General features: G+C 44.0%; 6 protein-coding genes across 12 annotated transcripts; 3 read left to right on the top strand and 3 right to left on the bottom strand.

Moving 5' to 3' along the window:
- The first annotated feature begins 119 nt into the window (after positions 1–119).
- Positions 120–4,359, top strand: LOC139769629 (uncharacterized). Its single transcript, XM_071700881.1, has 10 exons — positions 120–615; positions 705–751; positions 829–909; positions 1,035–1,241; positions 1,332–1,416; positions 1,505–1,627; positions 1,710–1,882; positions 1,951–2,052; positions 2,136–2,324; positions 2,417–4,359. Exons 1-10 carry the CDS (start codon positions 552–554, stop codon positions 3,752–3,754), a joined length of 2,409 nt encoding a protein of 802 aa, XP_071556982.1. The 5' UTR covers positions 120–551; the 3' UTR covers positions 3,755–4,359.
- On the bottom strand, positions 3,746–5,579 carry Mcts1 (malignant T-cell-amplified sequence 1 homolog). 2 transcript variants are annotated; one of them, XM_071700895.1, is made up of 7 exons: positions 5,426–5,579; positions 5,165–5,337; positions 4,768–4,920; positions 4,612–4,712; positions 4,400–4,533; positions 4,193–4,260; positions 3,746–4,127 (listed from the first exon to the last, which is right to left on the bottom strand). In XM_071700895.1, exons 2-7 carry the CDS (start codon positions 5,173–5,175, stop codon positions 4,046–4,048), a joined length of 549 nt encoding a protein of 182 aa, XP_071556996.1. In that variant the 5' UTR covers positions 5,176–5,337; positions 5,426–5,579; the 3' UTR covers positions 3,746–4,045. The 2 variants fall into 2 exon arrangements, with proteins under 2 accessions (XP_071556996.1, XP_071556995.1); XM_071700894.1 differs by lacking the exons at positions 5,165–5,337; positions 5,426–5,579 and having other exon boundaries at positions 4,768–4,952.
- A 591-nt stretch (positions 5,580–6,170) lies between these two features.
- Ubr1 (Ubr1 ubiquitin ligase) lies at positions 6,171–14,990 on the bottom strand. Of its 4 annotated transcripts, none has more exons than XR_011717609.1 (4): positions 14,547–14,990; positions 13,918–14,139; positions 8,328–13,824; positions 6,171–7,425 (listed from the first exon to the last, which is right to left on the bottom strand). XR_011717609.1 is itself a non-coding variant. In XM_071700878.1 (3 exons), exon 3 carries the CDS (start codon positions 13,791–13,793, stop codon positions 8,394–8,396), a length of 5,400 nt encoding a protein of 1,799 aa, XP_071556979.1. In that variant the 5' UTR covers positions 13,794–13,824; positions 13,918–14,139; positions 14,547–14,990; the 3' UTR covers positions 6,171–8,393. The 4 variants fall into 4 exon arrangements, 2 of the variants coding, with proteins under 2 accessions (XP_071556979.1, XP_071556981.1); XR_011717610.1 differs by having other exon boundaries at positions 6,171–7,106; XM_071700878.1 differs by having other exon boundaries at positions 6,171–13,824.
- A 30-nt stretch (positions 14,991–15,020) lies between these two features.
- Pfdn2 (prefoldin 2) lies at positions 15,021–16,212 on the top strand. The gene is made up of 3 exons (XM_071700899.1): positions 15,021–15,285; positions 15,473–15,596; positions 15,698–16,212. The coding sequence occupies exons 1-3, from the start codon at positions 15,137–15,139 to the stop codon at positions 15,878–15,880; spliced, it is 456 nt and encodes a 151-aa protein (XP_071557000.1). The 5' UTR covers positions 15,021–15,136; the 3' UTR covers positions 15,881–16,212.
- Positions 16,213–16,601: 389 nt separating this feature from the next.
- Cul5 (cullin 5) lies at positions 16,602–21,799 on the top strand. Of its 2 annotated transcripts, XM_071700884.1 has the most exons (12): positions 16,602–16,980; positions 17,347–17,553; positions 17,660–17,836; positions 17,903–18,044; positions 18,119–18,427; positions 18,538–19,013; positions 19,105–19,368; positions 19,508–19,663; positions 19,762–20,042; positions 20,184–20,307; positions 20,409–20,644; positions 20,754–21,799. In XM_071700884.1, the coding sequence occupies exons 1-11, from the start codon at positions 16,963–16,965 to the stop codon at positions 20,601–20,603; spliced, it is 2,349 nt and encodes a 782-aa protein (XP_071556985.1). In that variant the 5' UTR covers positions 16,602–16,962; the 3' UTR covers positions 20,604–20,644; positions 20,754–21,799. The 2 variants fall into 2 exon arrangements, with proteins under 2 accessions (XP_071556985.1, XP_071556983.1); XM_071700882.1 differs by having other exon boundaries at positions 20,409–21,799.
- On the bottom strand, positions 20,947–25,231 carry Sra (RRM_RCAN_like domain containing protein Sra). Of its 2 annotated transcripts, none has more exons than XM_071700893.1 (5): positions 24,834–25,231; positions 24,077–24,342; positions 23,813–24,002; positions 23,542–23,694; positions 20,947–23,463 (listed from the first exon to the last, which is right to left on the bottom strand). In XM_071700893.1, exons 2-5 carry the CDS (start codon positions 24,326–24,328, stop codon positions 23,339–23,341), a joined length of 720 nt encoding a protein of 239 aa, XP_071556994.1. In that variant the 5' UTR covers positions 24,329–24,342; positions 24,834–25,231; the 3' UTR covers positions 20,947–23,338. The 2 variants fall into 2 exon arrangements, with proteins under 2 accessions (XP_071556994.1, XP_071556993.1); XM_071700892.1 differs by having other exon boundaries at positions 24,895–25,231.
- Between the last annotated feature and the right edge of the window lie 142 nt (positions 25,232–25,373).

Here is a 25,373-nt window from a genome sequence, read left to right as displayed (position 1 = left end):
CGGCACGACACTAACCAATGACGTTCGAGATAAGAAACCGAGCCGCGCGATTGAATCCTTCTTGCCATTGGTCGACTCGCCCCTCTGGAGCCGGCTTCCCGGCTCCAATAGGCGAGTCCACCGAGCGAGGGCACCGAGTCCACGGGGCACGGATGCGAAGTGCGAGGAATACGGGAGACGGGGAGAGACACGAGAAACGCGCTCCTTCCTCCTTTTCCTCCGCGAGTTCCCGTTCTCTCCAGTTCTCTCGCGGGAGTACCGGAATATTCGCGCGTCCCGTCGCGAATTATCGGCTCGAGGCTATCCCTGGGATTCTCTCGGTTTATTTTCAGCAGCAAAGCCTGAACCCGAACGCCACGGTTGCGCGTCATCGATGGTGGTCGCGACGCGCCCGTCGAGCGTACCGTGAGTTTAATCGCCGAGTATCATCTTAATCATCTCCGAACGTTTCCGAGATCGACGAGGGTGAACCCCGAGAGCGCCGACGTCAGGAGTACCTCGCGGTGACCTTCGCTCTGTTTTCCCGGTGTAACAGCCCGTCGTGATACAAAATGGCACTGCCAGCGAATTACAAGCAAGTCGCGATGGCTACGTCGAACATCGTAGCCTCCAATCGTAAGTATAATTGATTCTTTTTCTCTCTTCCTGACTTGGAGTTGTCAGTGTAATTTTGGAGTACTGATACTGTAATATTTTGTGCGCAGAACGTATGAGAGCATCCGGTGGGAGTTCGAGCAGCTCGACCAACAGTGTAAGTAGACGAGCACTTGTAACAAAATACGTCTGTTGGAGATTTGAGTTTAATTGGAGCAATCTGTCTGTCTTTAGAAAGATGCCCAGAGCCCGTTTGTACAAACTCCCCACAGTCATCCAGGCTTCACTCCCCAGAAAGTTGGAAAGAACACTAATGTACGTATCTAATTTCATAAAAAATTAAAAAATGCAACTATGACAGATTATATAAAATATTGCATCGGTATAACAACTTATCATAAAAGAGATAGATTTTATTTAATGTCTGATTTTATGATTAGGCTGACTCTCGTCTGCCAAAACCACCCAAGCCGCCAGAGAAACCCCTTATGCCATATATGAGGTACAGCAGGAAGGTATGGGATCAAGTTAAGGCTCAGAATCCCGAGTTAAAGTTATGGGAGATTGGTAAGATTATTGGGCAAATGTGGAGAGACTTGCCAGAAGAAGATAAGACAGAGTTCATCGAGGAATACGAAGCTGAGAAGGTATAAAGCACACATGCGTTCTATTATATTTTCATACAATTCTATAATTTATTGACTCGTTCATATATATCGTTTAATCGTTTAACACAGGTGGAGTATGAGAAGAGTTTGAAAACTTACCACAATTCACCCGCATACCTAGCTTATATCGCAGCTAAGAATCGTGGCAAGTCTGGTAGGTGTAATGAACATAGTTTTAAGACTCATGGTAAAAACTGTGGTGGCATTTTTCTAACGTTACAATATTTCTGTATTTTACGCAGCATTGTGTGCAGCACAACAAAGCAATGATGATCGAGAGAGTCACGAACGTTCATCGGGCAGTAGCAAAAGCCAAGCAGCTCAGGATAGAAGGATTGATATTTTACCAGCTGAAGATGACGATGGTACATAAGTAACAATAATTATTATTACGGATATTTATTAAAATATTTACTTTATAATAGTGATTTTGCATTTGATTAATAGATCAAGATGATGGATATTCTGTGAAACACGTGGCATATTCGCGTTACACAAGAAATCATCGGCTCATTAATGAGATTTTTAGTGACACGGTTGTCCCTGATGTTCGCTCTGTAGTCACTACTCAAAGAATGCAGGTTTTACGTCGCCAAGTACAATCCTTAACTATGCATCAGGTAATTAACGCATGTGTGTTACGTTTTATAGTAATATCATAATATGAAATGTATTTTGGATATTCCAGAAAAAACTTGAAGCTGAATTGCAACAAATTGAAGAGAAATTTGAGGCAAAGAAACGTAAATTCATAGAAACTAGTGAAATATTTCAAGAGGAATTGAAAAAGGTACAAAAAACTTTTTATAGATTAATAATATTTAATAATATTGCAGGATACATAATTATTGTTTTTTTTTTTTTTTTTTTCAGCATTGCAAACCAGCGGTAGATGAAGAGACATTTAACAAACTGGTAGAACGGCAGTATGAAATTCTTAGACGAGAGAGATTAAGAGGAACGGAAGAGAATCGGTCGGATGGACCAGCATCTAGTGAATCTACTCCAAACTCCACTCCGACTCCAACTCCTGCATCACTTAATGACGAGAGCCAGCCTGATGTAATAATACTACATAACATTTACATAAATTTCAACGTAATCAAAATCTTATACAAAGAAATATAAACACCATCCCGTTTGTGTGTGTGTAGGTCTCTGACAGTGATTCGATCGAGAAAAAATCCGGTAACGCCGAAAAATCTAATATCGAAATGAACAAGAAAATGTCACCTCCATATACCGAGAATAAGATCGAGGCACAGCCAGCGGTGCAACCAAATGTTACTCAGCAACATCCGACCAACTCTGGGATGTACTGCAGTAACATGATCAATCCGATTCAACAACATCCACATCAGCAACAGACGCAAACGCCCCAACATCCGCCACCACCGCCGCTGCCTCAGCATCAACCGGCGCCTCCTCAGCATCAACCGGCGCCTCCTCAGCAACAGCATCAACCTCTTCAGCAACAACATCAGCTTCCTCAGCAACAACATCAGCCTCCTCAGCAACAGCATCAACCTCTTCCGCCAGCACAGCAGCATCAACCGCCGTCACAGCCACCCCAGCAGCATCAGCCTCCACCGCCCCAACAGCATCAAGTGATACCTCAGCCTCCGCAATCGCAACAACAGCAGCAACACCAGCAGCAGCAACAACACCAGCAGCAGCAGCAGCAGCAGCAGCAGCAACATCAGCAGCAACATCAGCAGCAACACCAACAACAGCCACCACCGCAGCCGCAACAGTCACCGGCGCCTCCGGTGATGTCGCCTCAACAACCGACCACGACAGCCGCGGCAGCAGCTGCGGTCGCGGCGGTGGTTGCAAGCGCGAATGCGACCGCGAATTCCGCTCCGCCAAACATGCCGCCGGTGTCCGCTCCCGGAAGTATGCCCATTCAGCATAATCCCCACCAGCAAGCAATGCTGCCGAATGCTCACCCGATGCCGCCACATCAGAGCGCCCAAGGTACCCAGAGTACGCAGGTTTTGCCGCCACAGGGACCGGTAGCGAATCCGCACACCCCGCAAATGATGCCGCCCAATCAGGCCTACGGCCAGCAGTATCAGTCCGGACCAGGCCCGCAACAACCACAAAACGTTCCGTTAGCTCCGAGACCGCCGCATCCCTCTTACAGTTACTCTCAGCAACAGCCGTATCATCCTTATCCGCAATACGCTCACCCGTACTATCAGCCGTATTCGCAATACTCGCCCCATCCGATGGGTCGACCTCACGGTCACGGTCCACATAGTCCGCACAGTCCGCATTATCACCCGCAGTCGCCTCATACAGTCGCTCCTGAAAATAACGTCGGTGCTAACGTCGCAGGCGGCGCAACGGCCGCCGTGGCTTCCGCACCAGCGCCCGATACCAACAATCCTACTCCGTATCCTGCGCCCGCGGGACACTGCGAGGGCGAACGTACCGGTCCGTCGGAGAATCAAGAGGGCCAGGTAGACACTAAATCGGGATCCGCTTAAATATTCTTTATTTTACAAACGCTATTTTGAATTTCTATTTGACATGGCGTATCTATGACTGTTTTATCTCTATATCCTTGCGCCAGCAGACCCATTCGGCGTAATTAATTTATATGATAAAAATATAATGATAAGTTTGGTTTTATCATGACCTGTAACACTGTGGACGCAAGATTTGTCCAGAAATTATACTGTTCCACGTGAAATAATTGCGTAGTGAAGTAAAAATGGATAAAAGAACATCTGTATCTAAAATGGTTCTTTGATCTTGGATCCATGGTACAATCAGTCTTACTTCACTGGTTTCATTTGCCAAAGTCCATCATTCAAATAATGACAATTTTCGATGCCTACTCCCTTATTCACTTTGATGCTGGAAATCAGAAATGAAATATGGATAATTTAAAAGCGTATGTTGAGGAAATTATTTTGACTTACATCTCTTCTGTGGATAATGTCGTAATTCCAACAGCTAATGCATGTTGCTTGCCCTCAGCCATAACAGCCTACAGTTTGAGTTAAGAATTTGTATCTTATTACGGCGCTTTTCCCTGTTTCATTGAATTTGTATCTTATTGTCGAAGAAATAAATTTGTTAAAACGTATCGCAATCTTTATGAGATTGTACTGCGCTTAAAAGGATACGACAACCGTTTTTTTATCCACAGTCATCATCTTTGCGCCCTTTGACGTTAAACCAGGGCACATTATATTGGCACCGCTAAGAACAAACCTAATGGCACCCTTGTCAACTTGTTGCATTGGCAGGAAAAATGGATCTGAAAATGTATGTATCGCTATGAAATTGTACAAAATTTTTTCTATTTCTCATTCGATCGACTGGTGAGTAAGCTTACACTTGTGTAACAATCTTAAAGTAGGCATCCAGGGACCCTCACGTTGACGAAAGAATAACAGATCTCCCGCTGCGTTCACTATGATCTCTATATGGTCGTGGCTGACGAAAAGAAAATTGTTAAATTACAAACAACTTTATGCATACGGTAACTCACCATTTTACAATGCGAAAAGCATCTTTCTTTGGTATTATAACGTCTATGTGGCTCTCTAGATGGGGATACAGCTCCAGGAGTTTCGCACGAATTCCCTTCTGCACGGACGACTTCAACTGCTGAACGCCGGAAACACTGTCCTTCTCATCGAATCTAACAAAAGTTAGTACGAATTTAAGCGACATATTTCAAGCACAATTTAATAACAAATATTTAAGCAGTGTCCATTATAATAGAAATTTCAGCATTTCCAATGTTTGTTGAAACTGACATTTTTGTATCCTTGAAAAAAAGAATGCCGAGTGCTTTCTATCAATGAAATATATTTAAATTGTTTAAATATACCCCACTGTTCAAAATATTCTCCTTTTTACTCTTACACTTAGGCGACACGTACTTCTTAAACATTTTCTGGATTTTCCGTAACACACCACTGCCTTAAAACCTTTCGAACGATGCATTCAATTAGCCGGTCATTCACGTCGAGACGTTATCTCGTCCTGGACAGTCTGAACACGTTCTTCAGCGACGCCTCTGTGACAACATGCGTGAGGATATTTCTTTTTTTTCCTGAGGAATGTCTTTAATTTATGGAGATTATCAACACATTTACGATTTCCAGCTTTAGGTTCTTTCGATATTATTTATATTATTTTACCAATTTTTCTCAAGGAACTATCCGCAGCTGGGATCGTTCTAAATCTCTTTCCTTATCCTATATGCGTGTGAAAAATTGAGCGAGGTTAAGTCGATCGAATCACGCTGCACGCATTTGCACCAGTTCACACATGAACGCAGATGAATAGAATAAAATATGAATAAACACGCGCGACTACCTTAAGGCCTATCCAGACGGATTCGCGTAGTCATGCCGATGCGTCACCGTGGAAACCGACAAATTGATCGTATCCAATACGGAGGCACGTTGAACGCGAGTCATTGGTCGATTGTAGTTGCATGTCTGGGCCTTTGCGCGTTAAAAAAGGTACAAAGTTCCCTTAATTTGAATAATACGGATAAGATATGCACACAATGCTTTAATCAATATCAATTTTTTTGTCAAAAAAATTGAAATATGAGCGATTTTTGGATTGCAATTGATAAAAAAATAAACAATTTTTTCTGTACTTATGGATATTTGATTTCGCGTAACATGTTTACTTATCGATTTTTGAAACGTAAGGATAACTTCAACTAAATCCAATTAACCGACAATTAATTAAGCCGGAAAAATAAAGATTTTTATGAATATGTTGTTTCTAATCTAATCTTTCTTCTCGTGTGTCAAACAGCAAGAAATCGATAATTCTATCGTAGGAAAACACCGTAGCTAATTGATGAGCTAGTCGTTGATTAACTTTATCGGAGTTTGATCGAAGGTCATCTTAAGAAAAACAAGAACATCAAGTTTTCAAGATATAATTTTTTTCTTTCCAAGGAAAATATAATTATATAAATCATATTAAATAATCGACTCCTTATCTACGATAAAATATCCTCTTTTTCTCTCCAAGATTAATTTATTGAATTCTGAAGAATATAAATAACGTGAGTTTGTATAAATCAATCTTTTGTCATGTGATGTATCTTTTACATTCTCGTCTCGCAAGCAATGTTCGAAAAAAAAAAAGAATCGAGCGGGGAAAAAAACAAATGTGTGATGATTCGTAAGTGGCGATCGTATACCTATTATGCCATTTCGATTAATATCATCCTCGATAGATGAGAGCGCACATGAGATAAGTCCTTATTCTTTACGGACTATTTAGCGATATCAGAACTTTCAAGTAAGAATTAATACAAACAATCCTGCTGCGCTTGAGAATTCGAAAGGATACCTACTATAGAGAACACGTCTATCTACTAACAATAAGATCTTCCAAGATCCAGCGTTCGAATTTATATATTCCGAAATCATCACCTCGCATTCTGCGAGTTTTAGTACAAATACACCTAAATCAATGTACAATTAACGACGTGCGACAACGTCCGCATTAATGTATTAATGTTGTCCATAACAAATACAATTATGCAACTCGTATATAATATATACGTATCTTCACGAGTATCATCAAAACGCTATTGATCATTGCATTATCGACCTTACAATAAGCTATCTAATATACAGCGGCACAACCACTCGTACGTATTGCTAGAAACACCGGGTGCCAGGACATTGTAATTTCGTTTAAGCAATCCGGGTGCAACGATGAACGCAAAAACGTTGTACTGTCTTCCATCGCGGACTCGTTGGCCTCCGCGAAATGCGCCACAATGATTTTCTGTCGATTTCGACATTCGTGTCGCTTCGTAAACCACGAAGACGGGGGCCTCTAAGCCTAAAGGGATAGAGAAAGAAATGTAAGAAAGTAAAGATTGATCGATCTGATGGAATAACGCGCTACAAGTTGTCATCCTCTTGCAGCGAATCGCGGTATACACAAATGAATGAGCAATCCATGAATCTTACAATCTCAGTATTTACACACTTCTTCCTCTAATAATATTAATCCTAATTATCCTCTATATCCGGTTACAGATGTAAGAATCAGCTGAATCGCATGCGTTGAACGAACGAAGAGTCAAGTACGACGCCGGAGCTTCAGTGTCGCGGAGCGGCTTGTTAACATTCGCTTCCAGAGGAGCATCTAGAAGAGACTAGCGACGAGAGACAGAGAGATAGAGAGAGAGAAACAAATGTTAAGTTACGTATTATTTATTTCACACACCACTGAGACTTTAAAAATTACTTCATCCGACATAATCGCGTATTTTCTTCTGCCTTTTCATGTTCTGTCCATACGCGTGAATTAACGTTAAGTGGGGACAAAAGCGGGAGGATAAAAAAAAAGAGAGACTCGTCGACCTAGAATAATTCGCGATTGTTAACTATAAAAATCGCAATACCGATTCGCATTCGTTTTTTTCCCCCGTACGTTGTAGCATGATCGCTAATCGCATCGTGCTAATGTAGATGAATGGTAAATCGCCCTTTCACTCATTGTTCTAGGTCTTCGAAGTGATCTAGAGCGCAGGCTCCGTCGTTTGTACACGCAGAAAAACTCCGATTTTCGCAAAAAAAAAAAAAAAAAACAATTCGTGACGATCGGTCGAGTACTGGAGCGTCATGTTAATCACGAACTCGCATCTACAACTTACAAGCAACAAAACACGTATGCAACAACCTTCGTAATATTTTTAATAAATATGCGAACAGAGCCATATAATAATTTACGTAACAGATAGTATAGAAATTTCATTAACTTCGAAACAATCTAAAAATAAAAAAAATTTTGTAAACTCCGAAACCACGATATCGATAAACTGTAAAAACGGCGGTTGCCACGCGAAGGAAGGCAGGGGGGTGACATATATGAAATGGGAATAACATTATCCAATTATCGTTTTTAAATGTACAAAGCCGTATCTTCGTGTGCGAGCACCGAATAAATTAATTTCATCGATCTCGTTGTAAACGCGGATCGAATTGTGGACGATCAACAATCAATACTTAGGCTGCTACAGCTTCGCTTAAGCGTAAAAATCAAATCTTTTCTCACATTTTTTTTTCTTTTTTTTTCCTTGTCTAAACGTCAGATCTGCATCATAGCGGGGATCCCACGGAGTTACAGATGCTGCCACTGGGTCGGCATCAGGTTGTTCGAGGACTGTTCGAATGCTCGGGTGACGGACTCGTGGATTCCATGACCGAGCCACATATGGTGCAGTCGCTGGTACTTCTCGTGGCAGAGATGCAATGGGTTACCGCGCCGCAATCCCTGATCCGTCTCGCCGTACTCGTCGAGATACGGCGGGCAGACGAAGGCACCGCGATTAGGAGGGCGTAACAACAGGATCTCGCATTCGCGTACACGCAGAAACATACCGACGCCGAAGCCGCACTTGTTCGCGTGGAACGTGCACGCACCTACCATACTCTTGTTGTGCTCAATCTGGCAGCAGTAGCTCTGCGAGCAGAGCATCTCCCCGCAGACTAGACACATCGTCGGATTACGCGAGTCTTCCCGATCGCTGTTCGGACAGGTGAACTGGGACATCGAGTTGATGAGCTCGCTATAATCGTCCGGCAGATCTATTAGCTTGTTGACTTTCAACGGGTCCTTGATAATCGACACTTTCCTCTCGCCCGACATGTGATTCCAGACAGTAGGGTGTCTCCGCCACACGGCCATCAGCTTTAGGGCGACCTCCAGATGGGAGTAGATTAAAGCGTCGCAGGTAGTGGGCAGTCCCAGGTACTGACAGAGCTTCTCGTACGTGTCACCGCGCACCTGCGTCAACTCGCTTGGCGGCGGCACGTCGGTCACGTAATGGAAGTAGATAGCGCAACATCGGAGGAAGGGTCGACAGGCGGCCTCCACTCGTCGCCATACGTCGCTGGCTCTCTGTTTGTCATAGTGCACACCTAGAATATGGAACAGGGCAAAGTCCATTTTGCTCTCGACGACATTCTCGTCCTCTCCGTTGTCATCGTCCTCCGTCTCGTGGCTGTCGAGTTCCATCGCATCGGTGAAGTCGGACGTGTACAGGATTTTTGCTATGTGAAACAGAAACACAAGCTTGAGCACATGCGAATCAAACACGTCACCCGTAATGATAGGCGTTGGATTTGGAGCCGCCTCGTGCGCCTTCGTGTGAAAGATGCTCGGCAGCGTGTTAATGAGCGGTACTAATACGCCGAACGGATCGATGTCGAAAATGCTGGGTCCAGTGGACGGTGCCTCTATCAACAGTGTCAACAATGACGCCGCATACATTTTAATGTTTTCGCGATGCGCCCAAAGGTTTGCGCGGTTCGAGTAACTCGAACCCAGAAGGGTTGATACTCGCACGAGGTTCTCGAGGCAGTCGCTTTGTCGGGAGGTCATGGCGCCCAGCAGTGGCTTGTCCAGGTCGCGCAACAGGAACTCTGTCGCATGAATCGTATATGACACTGACTTCCAGGCTAACAAAGGCACCTTCGGCTCACCGTCGAAACAACCGAATCCCTTGTACGTGTGGTGCACAAAAATTGAAGCATACATGTTGAGCATGGCTTCCATCCTTCGCGCGATTAGTGGCCCAGATCGCGAATACTGCGTCTGGACCGGTTCCCAGGCACCCTCGAGCTGCTGACGGAGGACCGTTATGGGATTGACTATCCTCACTTCCAATCGATTATCCTCATCTTTCTCTTTCTCTATGATCTTGCCAAATTTCCTGTTCGGCTTGCATTCCATTGTGAGCGACATTACCTTCAGCCACGTTTCGAAAGTAATATCCGGCTGAGGCTCCGGGGTTGGTTGCATCATTCCTAAGGGCGGTACGAGCAGAAGAACGGTGTTACAGAGACACTCGCATAGCGGGCAGAGATACTCATGGTTGTCAGCGTCAAAGCTAGCCTGCTGTCGTGATCTATAGGGTCGCCGATTCTCCTTGGCGAGCACGAGGTCGACATAATCCTGCCAGCAGCGAGAGTGCATCACGTGGCCGCATGTGTTAACGTGCGGCGACATGCCCAATTTTGCCGACAGATACAGCGCATCAGGTTCTTCAAAGTCGCCGTGCCGTTGGCACAACACGGTAGATTGCTGAACAAACGCGGCTAACACCATTGCCGCACCGATTTCCGTCACGGTCTGATCCTCTTGGCACAGAATGCACGTGTACACTTTCTGCTCGCACAACCTACTAGTTTGACCGATGCCGACGGCAACTGGGGCACCTTCCTGACAAGAGGCCTCCGTCAGGTCCATGGCAGAACCACGATCATTGGTTTTGCTATTGGCATCCAAGCTTGCTTCTTCGAACAGAGTGGCATTCTTCTTCATGAAATGTTTCTGCATAGCTGCCATTTGCGCCATGATCTTGGCACGCTTCTGAGCTGCCATTTTCGTCCGCCACTCTTTATCCGTTTCCTTGGCGTTAGCATCAGTATCGCCCGCTTGCTGCTCCTTGAGCACAACAGGCGCCGGACTGGTCTCTTTTCCGCTCAAACTGGCGACCTGACGATACTTCGCCAAGACCCACGTGAGCAGATCCTTGTGAGCGTCCATGCGCGGGCTGCTGGTCAGGTTCTCCAGTAATTTGTAGATCTTCCATTTTGCTGCCCGCTCGGGAAACGCAAGGAAAGGATAGTAGCCGGATTCCTGTTCCTGCAACGCATAACCGATCAGATATAATACCTTGTGCACCTGCGGTTCGGAGAAACTCCTAGCTATGAAATTAAGCGCGCGTTCCAGCACAGTCTGTATGATGTGGAGCATAACGTCACACTGCAACAGATTCGCCACCAGACTGAACGATTCCGTTAGTCGAGGCAATTTCGGCGGCGGACAACATTCTAGTTCTCCCTCAGCTTTCCGGCGTTTTCGTTGAACCTCTTCGGATCTGCTGTGCTCTTCCTTCGTGTAATGATAAAAGAATACGTTGTACTCCGAGTACAAGTTCGGATTGAGTTCGTACACCCCCTTTGCCGATGTATGTACTGGCTTCTTGAACTCCGCTACCTCGCGTATCACTCTTTCCAATTCGCTCTGAACGTTGTACACAACGTCCTCCGGTAACGTCTTGCTTAGCTCCGAGTGTGAGAGAGGCTTTATACACAGTTGCTGTATGATCTCCTTCTTGAGACGATCGTCTGCGGTCACCTGACCGACCCCGGGAACGTATCTCTCACCGATGATCGTGATGAGCAAGCCCAAGAACTCCTCCACCAGATTGATCGTCTGCCGCATACTGTCCTCTTCCGGATTCTTCAAGGCGTTCATCTCGAAATCTGGCTGCACCCAGTTAAGGAGATTAAACCTGTTTAGGATGTGAATCAAGAATTCGTTGCTTTCTATCAGTGACGCGCCGACCTGCAACAAAACGATGTCCCGATCGAGCATCTCGGTGCGGCACTTCACATTGTGATAGAAGTACAGCTGATTCAGCAGAGAGTAGCCGTTTCGTCGCCACATGCCCGCGTGCACCTGCGAGATCATGGCCTGCGCCGTCAACACGGGATCGATGATCTGTTCGGGCGTCGGTTTCATCGGATTGTTGAATTCGGGCGACTGAAAATGTAAATTGTATTTTTCCAGATGCAGAAACAGGCCGGCGAGGAATCTCGAGAGCGGCAGATGGATGGAAACTGGTTCGGACGCCACATCGTATTGCAGGCACGTTGCGCTATGATCCGCCAGTTCTCGCACCTGGCTCGGCGGCTGCTCATTTCCCTGCTGTTCATACAGTTTTTTCAGAAGCGCTATGAAGGACTTGATCAGCACCACGCGGTCCGAGCTGCACCACTCCAAGGCCTGCGTAATGACTGGCGACAGTTTTATATGTAGATTGAACGCCGACTCCCATTCCGGCTCGTATTCCATATGTTGTCCGACTTGTCGGAGTACCGCGTCCATGCACTGCATACTGGAAAGAAGAGTGAATAACAGCGAGAGACCCTGTAAGAAACCACGTCTCAGATCATCCGTCCAGTCTTCTGGTTTTGCGCTCAGCAGGTACCGAAGGTCGTAAAGTACGTATTGCGCCCGCTTGAAGTTGTGGTGCGGCATGTTTCTCTCAAACTCCAATTTTCCAGTAGCGTTACATCGTCGGGAGCTCTCAGATATGAACGTAGTCAGGAGGTTGAATAGCGCTTCGTGCTGCGCGATTAGCAAATGCGCCAGAGTCGGCACGGTGAACAACTGAACGGAGAGCGAGACAATCGAGAACGAATGATCATGATCGTCCTTGATGAAATCCTTCATAACGGACGCATAATTACTTGTGAATACAATGGAAAGCGCCTTTTTACTCTCGTACTCCACGAGCATTCCGTAAATGAATAACCTGTGCCACACTGTTCTAGCGGATTTCCACAGTTGCGAATCTCTCGTGAGTATGCCCTCGACAACCGACATATCAGGTAGCTTCGTGTTGAGAGCGATGTTGCTAAACAGGACGCGGAAACCCTCGCAATGACTTATGAATTGTTGCAACCAATTGAGCAGTCTTATAGCGAATGTCTGATGGGCGACTATGTGAGTGTGAAGGACGAGCACCTTGAGCGGTCGATTGCTATGCCTGTACGTGAATTTCTCGACGTCGCCCCGCAATTCGTTGCAGTGCCGAAATATCGAGCACTTTATCACGGTCCTGCCCTCCCGGTCGACATTAGTCACATACTCTACGGCCTCTTTGTGCGAGCACTTGAGAACGCGCTGGAGCATGTTTATCACCTGATCGAAGGTGTGATGCTCGTCGTTGAAGAGCACGGTGCAGTAAGTATCAAAAATGTCCAATTGATCGAGCGTGAGCGAGTAAAATGCTGTGTCTCTGATGCAGAGATTCGATGGCAACGCCACAGTGTACCTCAGAGTCAGTAATTCGTAACAGTATTCCAATAACGCTTCAAAAGCCACTACCGCTCTCTCCGCGATGTCACCAGGCAGTTTGTTGCCGCGCGACTCCTTCGTCTGCGTCCCCGCCACATGCGTCTTGCAGAACGGTTCCTTCTTCCAGGCTTCCGGGTCGCCGCAGTCGCAGCATCCGCCCCCACTGGACGTGCCCATTTTGTACTTGTGGTTTCGATGAGCCGACTGCTTGAAACAGTCCACGCAGAGAACGCACGTAGAGTCCATACCGCACTCTCTGCAGCTATACGTCGGTTCGCCCATCTTGAACAATCTGCCGCATATGGACGGTGGATTGTCCATCATGCTGAGCTCCTTGAGAATCGCCTGCGGATCACCGCCGCAGATGAATTCCTCCAGGGTCCTGAGAAGCATCCTGTTCGCCGTGTCTTCGTCGATGACCCATTCCAGGCAGTTGCCGTTACGCTCTGGGCTGTATATCTTTGGCACCCAAAGTCGCCAGTATTCTCTAAAGTTAATACTCGTCAGCACTCCCTTGTTCATCTTCTCTGTCCACACATCCACGCATCGTTTGTTTGTGTCTGGAAACACAGGTTGCATCGAAGCGAGATTTATCTCTTCGAGGACCAGAGGTAACTGCTGGCTTTCTTCCGTACTTTCACCACTCATTTTGTCTCATTTACTTGCCACGTAATGTATACTGAAACATTAAGCATAAGAGAAAACGATGATTCGTAAAGAAAAATCATATTTTTAAAAGGAAAGAGATAAGTATGTGTAGATAAGTACTAACCAACAGGATATACACAATAGAAGTGATTATAGAAGTAATCCAGGCAGATGCATATTTCAACGTGTCCTCTCTTACATAGCTAATTCAGCCAATATTTTATATCACTGCAAAACATGGCTATAAATTTCAGTAATCTCGCGTCTTCCACTAGAAGTTCAGATAAGTATACTCTTGGAAGTTTCCTATTGCACACGCGTCATCATCTTCAACGGGCCACAAAATCTGAAAGCACAGCCATTTATCGTGAGCTCACGTGCCAAGCTGCGTTTAAATATGGTGCCTACACTTTTAAATATTGCCAAAATATTCGTCGCGAATTTAACTTCTACATATATAGTTGCACACATGTATATACATGTGTATACATATACACAAAGGAAACGCGAGATCCGGAGCCAAGAGCGCGATGACGACGACACGGGTGCAACTGCAACGCGACGTCACCGTACTGCGTTGCAAGCATCCTCGCGCGCGTATATATACGTCCGCGATATATCAGCCGATTAGTCAACGCGACGAGGCGAGCGGGGAGAGCGAGCCTTTCTTTTTTAAAACGTCAAGCGAGAACGTTTCCGAGGTGGCGAGGACTATTTTCGTCGACGGGACGACGGGACGACGGGGACACTCACTGCTGCTCACTGCTGTCGACGAACGGGTCAAGGTTGACGAGAGGCGCTCCGCGATCGCGGGGACTCTTTGTTTCCCCCCCGCGGGCGACCAAGTTTCACGCCACCACCCGCGACGACGACGATGACGATGATGACGACGACGATTTAGCGATCCGCGTCCACGTCTCGCCCCGACGTGGACAGACGCGCGCCGCTCCGACGATCAACCTCGCGACACCGCACTCTACGTAGCGCGGACGGCAGCGAGTGTTGACATGTCGCGGCGAAACGAAACGGACGATTATCCTGCGCACAGCTGCTCGATGACGGAGACGTTCCAAAATGGCCCGTGACGACTCCGCCACTCGCCACCACTCGCCACGATTCGCGATGCTCGCGAACCCTGCCGCGCGGGTCTGGGACTAGCGGGACTACGCGAGCGCTCGAGAGTGGAAGTGGAGTTTCGTCGTTCTGCCGCACGGCTCTCCCGACGTTGTTATTCTCGTTGGCTCTCCGCTGCCGCTGAACGCTGAACTCCGCTGCGCAGCTCTCCGTCGTCCGAGCCCGAGACACCGTCGTATACTGGAATTACCGCGATCGAAATTCCTAATATGGCCAGCGAAAAAAAAGCGGCGAAGGCGCCGTCAAAAAGAGAGAAAAGCGCCGAGGAGATACTGACCGAATTCCAGTCGTTACGAAATGAACAGAGGATCCTGGCGAACAAACTGTCCGAGATGGAGATGGAGTTGAACGAGCACAAGTATGAGTCCACCTAACCTGTACGCTTGCCTCTTTCGCTCTCGACAATCGAGAACGCGTCCCGCGACCGCGACGGGATACTCGTGCTTTTTTTAGCCTCGCGAAACACGATCGAGAGACGAGAGTCGCCAATGCGAATAGAACGTGACCTCGTCGAACCGTCCCCACTAATACGACTGACGTTTTAGAATTGTTATCGACACGTTAAAGAACGTGAATCCCAAAAGGAAGTGCTACAGAATGATCGGCGGGCTTCTGTGCGAGCGCACGGTGGAAGACGTGATGCCCGCTCTGGTGTCGAACAAGGAACAGGTGCGACTTGCCATATTCGTATTCGTATTATCGTAATCTCCTCGGAGCGGACCGTCGGGATACCTGGGTACACTGCGATAACATTCAAATGTATGTTTCAGTTGATGAAAGTGATGGACACTTTAAACGACCAGGTGACGAAGAAGGGAATTGAGATAAACGAGTACAAAGAAAAGCACAACATCAGAATCAGGGGACAGGACGATTTGCAGCAACAGGAAGAGGACAACAACAACAAGGAAGACAAGAGGAAGGCGATTGTCGTGAATCCCATTGAGATTTAAGCATAATAAATATAAGCGTTCTTTTTTTTTTATTACGTATTAAGGCATATCGAGACGTGCCTGGAGCCCAGGTTGGAAAAATAACTCAACTTTCGAAGTCGAGCGCACTCTTAAATTAGCCTCCGTGTTTATTTATTGTGCCGTCTTGATGTACATGCCCGCGACGTTAACGTCATATTGCTAGGTATATTCCATAAGTGTATTTCGACCAAAAAAAAAAAAGGAGTATTCTGAGGTCTTGCAAAAATTAGGCTCGTGTAGATCTGCAACGAGGTCTTTCGATTACTTGTATCTCTGCATCGAGAGTGAAATAATAATGTAATATTGATACATTTGTCCGCTGTAAGACATTTATTTTCACATTTTTATGTTCATACACGCTTGTATATATTTTTAATCCGCATGGAATCGAAATCTCATGTATATAAGCGCGCAGATATGAATCGTAAAAAATACAAATGGTGAGAGCAGTTTTAAAAAAACGAGAAAAAAAAAGGTGGTGACGCATTAAAAAAATGTTGACGCGAGCTTCAGTCTTCGAGCACGAGACGATAAAGACTCGAGGTACGGTTGGAACTTGGAAGCCTCGTTTAACCGCCATTTTAATATCCGCATAATCCCTCCAATCGCGCGAGTCGTCGCATAGGGATTTGCGACGGCACGTGGTCCGCGCGCGCGAGAGAGGGACTTTTCTCGCGCGATCGCGCGGGGTACTACATACGCAGGAATTCCGGCAGGGGCGGCAGGAGAGACACACGCGAATTTATTTTTCCTCTCTGGGGAGAGGACGACGACGTTCCGGGAGTCGTCGAGAGGGGCGTGCGATCGCGGGATCCTGACACGAGTGACACGATGCGGCCCACACCGCGCCGTGTACCGACTGTACCGCGCTAATAATCGGATTCTCGTCGTCAGTCGTCACCGGTTCCCGACGACGAGGACCCCCGTCGACCGGCGGGCTCGCGCGAGACTGCCTGTGTGTGTGTGCGTGTGTGTGTGTGTGTGTGTGTACTGCGTGTGCCCATTGGCGTGTGATCCTTCGAATCCTGGTGGACGTGCACGTCAAGAGTCTGTGGACTGTGATGGCGGCGTTGTTGAAGGTTAGTGGACGTCGAGGTCGAATAAACAAATTTCTACGAGCGAGAAGCTCGCTTCCCTCCTCGGGGCTTCGTCCGACCGAGGGTCGCCCGTTATCTCGCCGCGGGCCGCCGCGATAACGGGCGCGTCTCGACCATGCAAAACGGCAACTCCGATATCGCGATTCAAAAGATTTTTTTTTTTTTTTTATCGCATCGACGATTCAGCCCACGTTGCGACGGTCCGACGATTGGTCGAGTTCACGTCGAATATCCGGATCAAACGTCGTTCCCGTGGCCTCGTGTTTCCCGCTCCTTTTCTCCACGTTTTAAAATACCCCTTTATCACTTATCTTTTGTTTGTCACTGACAAGCGGTATTGATATTTAGGATAAGACACAATTCACATTCGAGGACAAATGGCCGTACATGCGTCCAATCATACTGAAACTGCTCAAGCAAGAGCCAGTGACGCAAGGGGAATGGCAGGATCTGTTTTATTCCGTTCATGTATGCCTGTGGGACGACAAGGGGCCTCCCAAGTTACACGATGCTCTGAAGGAGGATATAATGGCTTTTATAAAACAAGCTCAACAGGTGAGAAAGCGAGAGAGTATTGCTATCGAGCCAAACTCAAGACTACCTTTGATGTACCTTCTTTACGTGTCCCACTGAAATAACTGAATATTATGACTTTGTACAGAGAGTTTTAGCGCATCAAGAAGAACAGGCATTGTTGAAAGCATACATCACCGAGTGGAGGAAGTTTTTTACCCAGTGTAACTATTTACCAACACCGTTTAGGCAACTAGAAACGTACCTCGCCGGAAAAGGGACTTCTACACAGAAGAAGAATCAGCCTGATGATGTTGTTAGAAAGGTAAAAGTCTTACGATACGTGATGTAATGTCTTGTACTATTGCGTGATCTTCTTTCTGTTATACAGCTAATGTTGGACAGTTGGAACCAAAGTATATTCAATGAAATAAAACAAAAACTTCAGGATGCAGCCATGAGATTAGTGCGAGCCGAGAGAAACGGCGAGGCGTTTGATTCTCAACTAGTTATCGGCGTTAGAGAATCTTATGGTAATAAAAAACATCCACAAGTTTATGTATAGCAAAATATTTTTTGTTAATAATACAGTGTTATAATGCTTTAGTGAATTTGTGTTCAAATTCATCGGATAAGCTCCAGATATATAGAGATAATTTCGAGACGGCGTATGTAAACGCAACCGATGAGTTTTATAAGATGAAAGCGGGAGATTATCTGAATCTGCACGGTGTAGAAAATTATATGCGTTACGCCGATTCGAAGTTGAGAGAGGAGGAGGCGCGCGCTCAGAAGTACTTGGAACCGACGAGTATGCAACGATTAACGGATTGTTGCGTGAAAGTGTTGGTCGCGACCCATACGTCAGCGATACTCGCGGAATGTCCGCAAATGATTCAAAATAATCAAACTGACAGTAAGTAATCACTTCCCTCGTAATTTCACAATATATGTAACTTTAATGAGTCTCGGTTTACGATGTCACCTCTGTAATTGGCGCTTATTAATGAAAGCGAATAATTGTAGAACTTCGCCTCATGCTGAAGTTAATGGATAGAGTGCCCGACGGCGTCAATCCTATGTTGAAAAATTTGGAAGACCACATCTCGAACGCAGGTCTAGCGGATATGATGGCAGCTGTAGACGTTATCACTCAAGATTCCGAGAAATACGTGGAAAGACTGTTAGATCTTTTCCATAGATTTTCCACGCTTGTTAAAGATGCGTTCGATGATGATCCGCGGTTTCTTACAGCACGAGATAAAGCTTATAAGCTCGTTGTGAATGACGCCACGGTATTTAAATTAGAATTGCCTACTCGGCAGGGCTCTGGAATCGGTGGCGCGTCCGTTTTAAATAATAGACCTATTACTAATAATAACGGACTAGCCGAATCGAAGTGTCCGGAACTCTTAGCGAATTTCTGTGATATGCTTCTTAGAAAAACGCCGCTCAGTAAGAAATTAACTACTGATGAAATCGAAAGTAAATTGAAGGATGTGGTCAGTATATGCAATAAGATAACTATATCCATATGAATTAGAAACCAAATCTTTTCTGATGAAATTTATTCTGTATCACATTTTATTTTAGCTGTTGGTGCTAAAATACGTTCAAAATAAGGACGTGTTTATGCGTTATCATAAGGCGCATTTAACTAGACGGTTAATATTAGATACGACAACGGATTCGGAAAAAGAAGAAAATATGGTAGACATGCTTCGTGAAGTCGGTATGCCCGCGGACTTTGTTAATAAATTAGCCCGTATGTTCCAAGATATTAAAGTATCTCAGGACCTGAATCAACAATTTAAAGAACAATGTCGAGCTACTATTGCAGATAGCATAAATATCAAGGTAGCTATACATGTCGTTTTTTCGCAAATGTATATGTTTTTATTTAAGATCGGTATTGAAAAGAAATAGGAAAGATATGTAAAAGGTATACACGTGTATAGAGATATTTTAAAATATTAATCTGCTATATTTCTTGAAGATTCTCAACGCAGGTGCATGGGCCAGGGGTAGCGAACGCGTCACCGTGAGTTTGCCGCTTCAGTTGGAAGATTATATTCCGGAGGTCGAAGAATTTTATAAAAAAAAGCATAGTGGCAGGAAGTTGCAATGGCATCATCATATGTCGAATGGCACGGTACGTTAACAAAATTCTATCCGTGCTCATACAATACTCAATGATAAAACATGTTAATCCTAACTTTTAATGCATATTTCGTGGCGTGGATGTTTCAGATAACATTTGCAAATAAAGTGGGACGCTTCGATATAGATGTAACGACCTTCCAAATGGCGGTGTTGTTCGCTTGGAATCAACGACCCAACGAAAAGATCTCTTACGAGAATCTCCGGTTGGCGACCGAGCTTCCGGATCCCGAGTTGAGACGAACTCTGTGGTCTTTGTGTGCCTTCCCGAAGTTAAAACGGCAACTTCTTTTGGTGGAACCGCATGCCACTACCCCGAAAGATTTTGCGAACGATACAAGATTTTGGGTTAATCAAGAATTCGCTATAGTGTTAGTATTTATTTTTTTTTACAAGATGTGCGTCACACAATGCGTGTTGTATATTCGTTCGGTTTGATAATTATCTCGTTTCTGAGTTTAGTATTCATTAAATTATTATTGTAATTACTAATTGCGATATTTCTACATTAGAAAAAATGGCAAGATGCAAAAGCGGGGGAAAATTAATTTGATAGGACGTCTTCAATTATCAACGGAACGTAGCAGAGAAGAGGATAACCAATCTATTGTACAACTCAGAATATTACGGGTTCAGGTATAGTAAACATTTACATGAAGTAATGTGACATAACACATAGAAAAATATCGATCGACATTTTAATTGGTGGCTAATTCTCATCTTTTGTGTGACTATAGGAAGCTATCATCAAGATCTTAAAGATGCGCAAGAAGATCACTAATGCGCAGCTACAGACCGAACTAGTGGATATATTGAAAAATATGTTCTTGCCGAGTAAAAAGATGATAAAGGAACAGATTGAATGGCTCATTGAACACAAATATATTCGGAGACACGACGATGACATTAATACGTTTGTGTATATGGCATAACACGGGATTATATATACATGCGAGATTGTTCGAGCTCTGTGGTTAATATTATATTTTTATAAACAAAAAAAAGGATTTAGTTTTCTCATGTGTGAGGATACGTTCGAGTCCATCGCATTGCGCGATTATGTTTCACCTGTTTTCTTACAGTTCAGTGGAAAGAAAGAAAGGACGATGTACTGCTGCATTCAGTCTTGAGATCAGTGAGATAAGAAGTCGATAGGACAAGTTGCAATCATCTCCACTTGACAATTGCTGACTATTATACGTGAATAAAGTGAAATGTATAACAAAACTGGAGAAAGTGTCGCAATAATAATAAGAAAGATGTACAATATTGTACTACGATGAAACTAGCATTTATCGTTTATTTTGGCATTGATCTATATTAATCTAATTAGAGAAGAGAAAGTGGATTTTAAATTAAAAGGGGAGTTATATATGTATATACATCGATGGCATTATCACTACTTTAATCGTTTATACTTCGCTAAAAAAAAATTCTTGAAATGTTTTTATATATTTTTTCCCTCGAATCCGTACTTTAACTAAATTTATCAAAAGCCTCCGTGTTGTACATTATCGACACACAGCAACAATTTGGCACTAAAAACATCGATCCTTGCACAATCTGAACGACAGTGCACGTATATATGTACATTGCATTAAATTCAATCGTAAACAATAAAAATTCGCATATACTTGAATATAATATTTTACATACGGATTTGCTCGTCACTAATTAGATGTGAACTACTGCAAAACATTCGTTCGGACATTCTCTACATGGTATAGCACATTCTTGATTTAGTCCTAGAATTTATAATCGAATTTCGCGGACGGCGTTCGAAGGATGTTCATAATTTTCATTTTCAAACACATTAAAAGCCCGACGAATAACGTCGTCTAATGGCCTACAATACTTTAATGCATATAAGCATATATACCTCGCAACACCAAACTTGATTTTAACAGTGATAGAAATGTGTGTATTTGTACAATGATTTTTCTACATCTGGAACAGTCACGATGATTCGAATCGTCGGAACAAGTCGGAAAAAATAGTTATTTAAGCAAATAATAACGACGGTTATATGTATAAAGCTTTTATATAACTTCAATAAGTGAAAGACGAGTGTAATGGTATAAAATCTCAATGAATTAAACGACAGAGTATTTCATAACTGTGTACAATACGTCCTTATCGAATCGATTTTTATTTTACCTACTATTATTATTATTATGCAGATAAACGCAATAAATTTCACGCGGCAACAAGTAGCGCTTACATCAGGCTACATATAATACGTATATAATATATATATCAGAATTTTAACGTAAAATAATTTATATTTATATTTTTTCTCTTTGATACAAATTATTTGTACATTTTTTTCTCTAGTGTAATAATTATTAGTATTATTTGTATTTAAGATGTTCGGAATTTGTTCGATAAAGAAAGAAACTAAATGACGAAACGGATTTACACCATTTCATCGCCGGGACAATGTAAACGGTAACCACACTATACAAAAGTAAGTGCTGCTATAAAGTATTTATAAATATTCAACAATTATTTGTAGGTATCAGATCTCTTGCAGGAAATATATACGTTTCGCGTACAGAACAATATATACATATACACAATCACCACACTGTCTCGGCATAAATCAGTAACGCTGATATGACCACGTACGTCTCGATATCTCTCTAGCTTATTTCTTTACTAACTTAATTCTCTTCAAGACCAGAGTAATAACAATGAGTTTTCATAAACTTCATTAACAAGAGACCATAGAGATATTAGCTTTAGGATAGCATTTAACGTTTATAGCTAATGTGAGCTAGCTTTCTACGGAAAACACAGAACGAAGAGCCACACGATATTTTTCGAATAATACATTCGTATACACATACATATCACATACATATTAATGCCATATATTTCCGTAGATTTCTTCTCGCATGCACGCAAAATACAAAACTAGAGATTTAATAGATATAATTTTGAAAGCGTTCTTAAAACGGAAAGAGAAATATATGAAAATAAATAACGAAAGAAAACTGACAAACTTGAACTTTTTGATTTTAATCGATTATTCTAAGTATATAGTATCATTTGTGGATTTACAACAAGATTGTTATGCATTACGTGCTGTTTAAGAATACAAGTAACACATTGACAATGAGAGGTAGAATTGCAAAATCTCTTAATACATTTCCAACGATTTTTGTCGTCGACGCATTAATCGTTAGCTTAATCAGATCGGACGTAATTCCTCACGATATGCAATTATTGACACTGAGTGAAACGTAGAAACAATATAGGCCCAACATGAACCATGTAGATTTTAAGAAATGGAGCGCAAGCATACCCTTCACGAATTCTCAATGGATAAACACAAATAAATGTTATATCTTGATCGGTATATAACAACGGATATTTATATATAGATTGTTAGTATTTATAAGATCACTGCTATCCGCGGAAAGCTTGCTAAATATCAGACATCGCGTCGTTATCTGTACCGTATCGAGCTGTAATTTTTTCACAACATATTACTTTCGTCAATTGGATATTAGCCGCGCAATCAGTTTTGAATTGCAACTCCAATTTAACACTAATTTAAAGTCACTCGCTAGAGTGCCCTTTTGCCAATTCGTATCTGGCTTTTTAACAGGGCACGATAAAACGTATCGTGTGAGAAATCCGAGACGCGGATAAAGAGAGGGAATTACTGTTCGGGACATCGCGTGTGTTGAATGCGAGTCGTACTTTTCGTCGGATTCGCGTTCTCGCAAACGTGCACAACTATGCCCGGCTGCCCCGACCCTCCTGGATGTATCTCGTGTGCCCCGCCTGCAACATTAATAATGGTTTATGTAAAATACGAAATCGGTGTAAGTTTAAAATAATATCATTCGGATCAATAGTAACCTGCGGATAAATTGGCTATAGCGGCTAACAGATCGTAATTAACGAGCGGCTCTCCTTCCTCACGTGGATGCCAACCGACCGGCGGAGAAGCAGGAGGAGATATGAGGAACTGTTTGGTAAGCGCGGGCGGTTGAAGATGCTGATCCTCCATGTCTACAAGTTAATTGACTTGCGAATTAGAAACTGTCCTTTTTCGTGAATTTCCTACGCTTTATTAATTTCGTCAATGTGACGACACACTTAATTCTAGTATCCCACGATAATTACGAACCTATAGGCGTCACTGGTTGCGCAAAGTAACAATTAATATCGGTTTCTCCAAAATGCGATTGATGCAGCTGTATCCTCGCGTTTGCCGCAGCACCGGGAGAATCGTAGTTTACCCTCATTCTTCTGAAAGATCTAAAGTATTGAAACGTAGCGTCCTCTCCAAACTGTTTGAAAAGATTCTCTATGGCCGACTGTAAAGACGCAGCATTGCACAATGTAACAGAGGTTCCATTACCTTGGTATCTCATTACTAAATGTTTATTACCTTCAGATCGTCGCACCTAAAAACTCGAGGGTCTACGTTTGTAACGATTACAGAAGTTGGTAGATCCTCGTCGTTAACCAACTCGTCGATCGATCTAATATTTGGGTCGTCTCTTTCTCTCTTTAATTTGAGTTCTAGCTGTCCATAGTTTGGATGCAGGTTTGGTAGGCCATCCACTTCGTTAATTATTATGTTTTCAGTGTCTCCCAGGTCCTCCTCTAGCGCATCTCTACTGCTGTGTTTCTCCTCCATTTTTATTTCTTGCTCTGCTTAGGAAATAGGTGGCAATTGCCAAGTGTTAAGAAAAAATTTGAGACGCTTAAAGAGGTTAAGAGCATTTAAGGACTTGGAATTGTCCAGCATTAACAATCCAACGTATGAGATTGAAAGGAACAGAAAAATTATAATATCAATCATTTATTCATTTTTATGTAAATACTGAATGTTCGTTAAGGAGAAAATTAGATTGTTTACGTACAGGAATATCAATAGAATGGAAACTTTACGAAACGGAAGATATATCTCTAATAAAATTTAACAAATCTCTAAAATAACGATTAACTTTACATGTAACTTATGGTTCTTCATCGAGTTACACGTTTTGATATTTACATATTATTAATAATTAATGAAAGAGCGGCGCGAGCATAGATCCGCTTTATCGACCACGCTAGTATTGCCGTCATCGCGAGCAAAGTATATGTGCGATCCGATCACCGATGTTGTCGTTGAAGGTTGTACGCGGGACGTCCGTTACCTTGCCGAGATTCGTCAGGTAATCGACGACGATGTCAGGATTGTCAGGCGCCTTCTCTTACCTCTCGACTCGGCGACGAGGAAGAGACCGCGCACCGACCTTGATGTTCTCGAGACGGGTGCTTCGTCACGGGTGTATTTACGTTTTCACGCGTACGCAAAGTCTACTCCATCTCGGCGGATCTAGTCACCGCGTCGCCCCGACGACATCGGCATCTCCTCGCGTCCGCGTTTCACTGCCACCGACGTGTCTCCTCACCGACGGCGTTCGCTATTTCATCACCGCGTAGACGTAGCCGCGCGTCATCGTTAATTTCAGGACAGCAGGAGCAGCGGACGATTCGCGCGTCCCGTCCGTATCGCGATCCGATCGAATGCCATATTGCCATGGTCGGGCCGGGGTCAGGTTAGGTGCGTACGGGCACACGAATGGAGCAATGGAGCTGTTGGAGACCAATTGGACAATATCGCCCAACCTGGCTTCATCGGTGCCGGCCGATTGGCCGTCGGACGGAGAGTCTCTAGAAACTCCTGGAGCAAC

The sequence above is a fragment of the Temnothorax nylanderi genome, unplaced genomic scaffold (assembly GCF_030848795.1).
Source record: "Temnothorax nylanderi isolate EJ_2023f unplaced genomic scaffold, tnyl_v1.0 TNYL_tig0023_pilon, whole genome shotgun sequence".
Lineage (NCBI taxonomy): Eukaryota > Metazoa > Arthropoda > Insecta > Hymenoptera > Formicidae > Temnothorax > Temnothorax nylanderi.
Note: the sequence above shows the minus strand (reverse complement) of the source record. Positions and strands in the feature narration are given on the sequence as shown.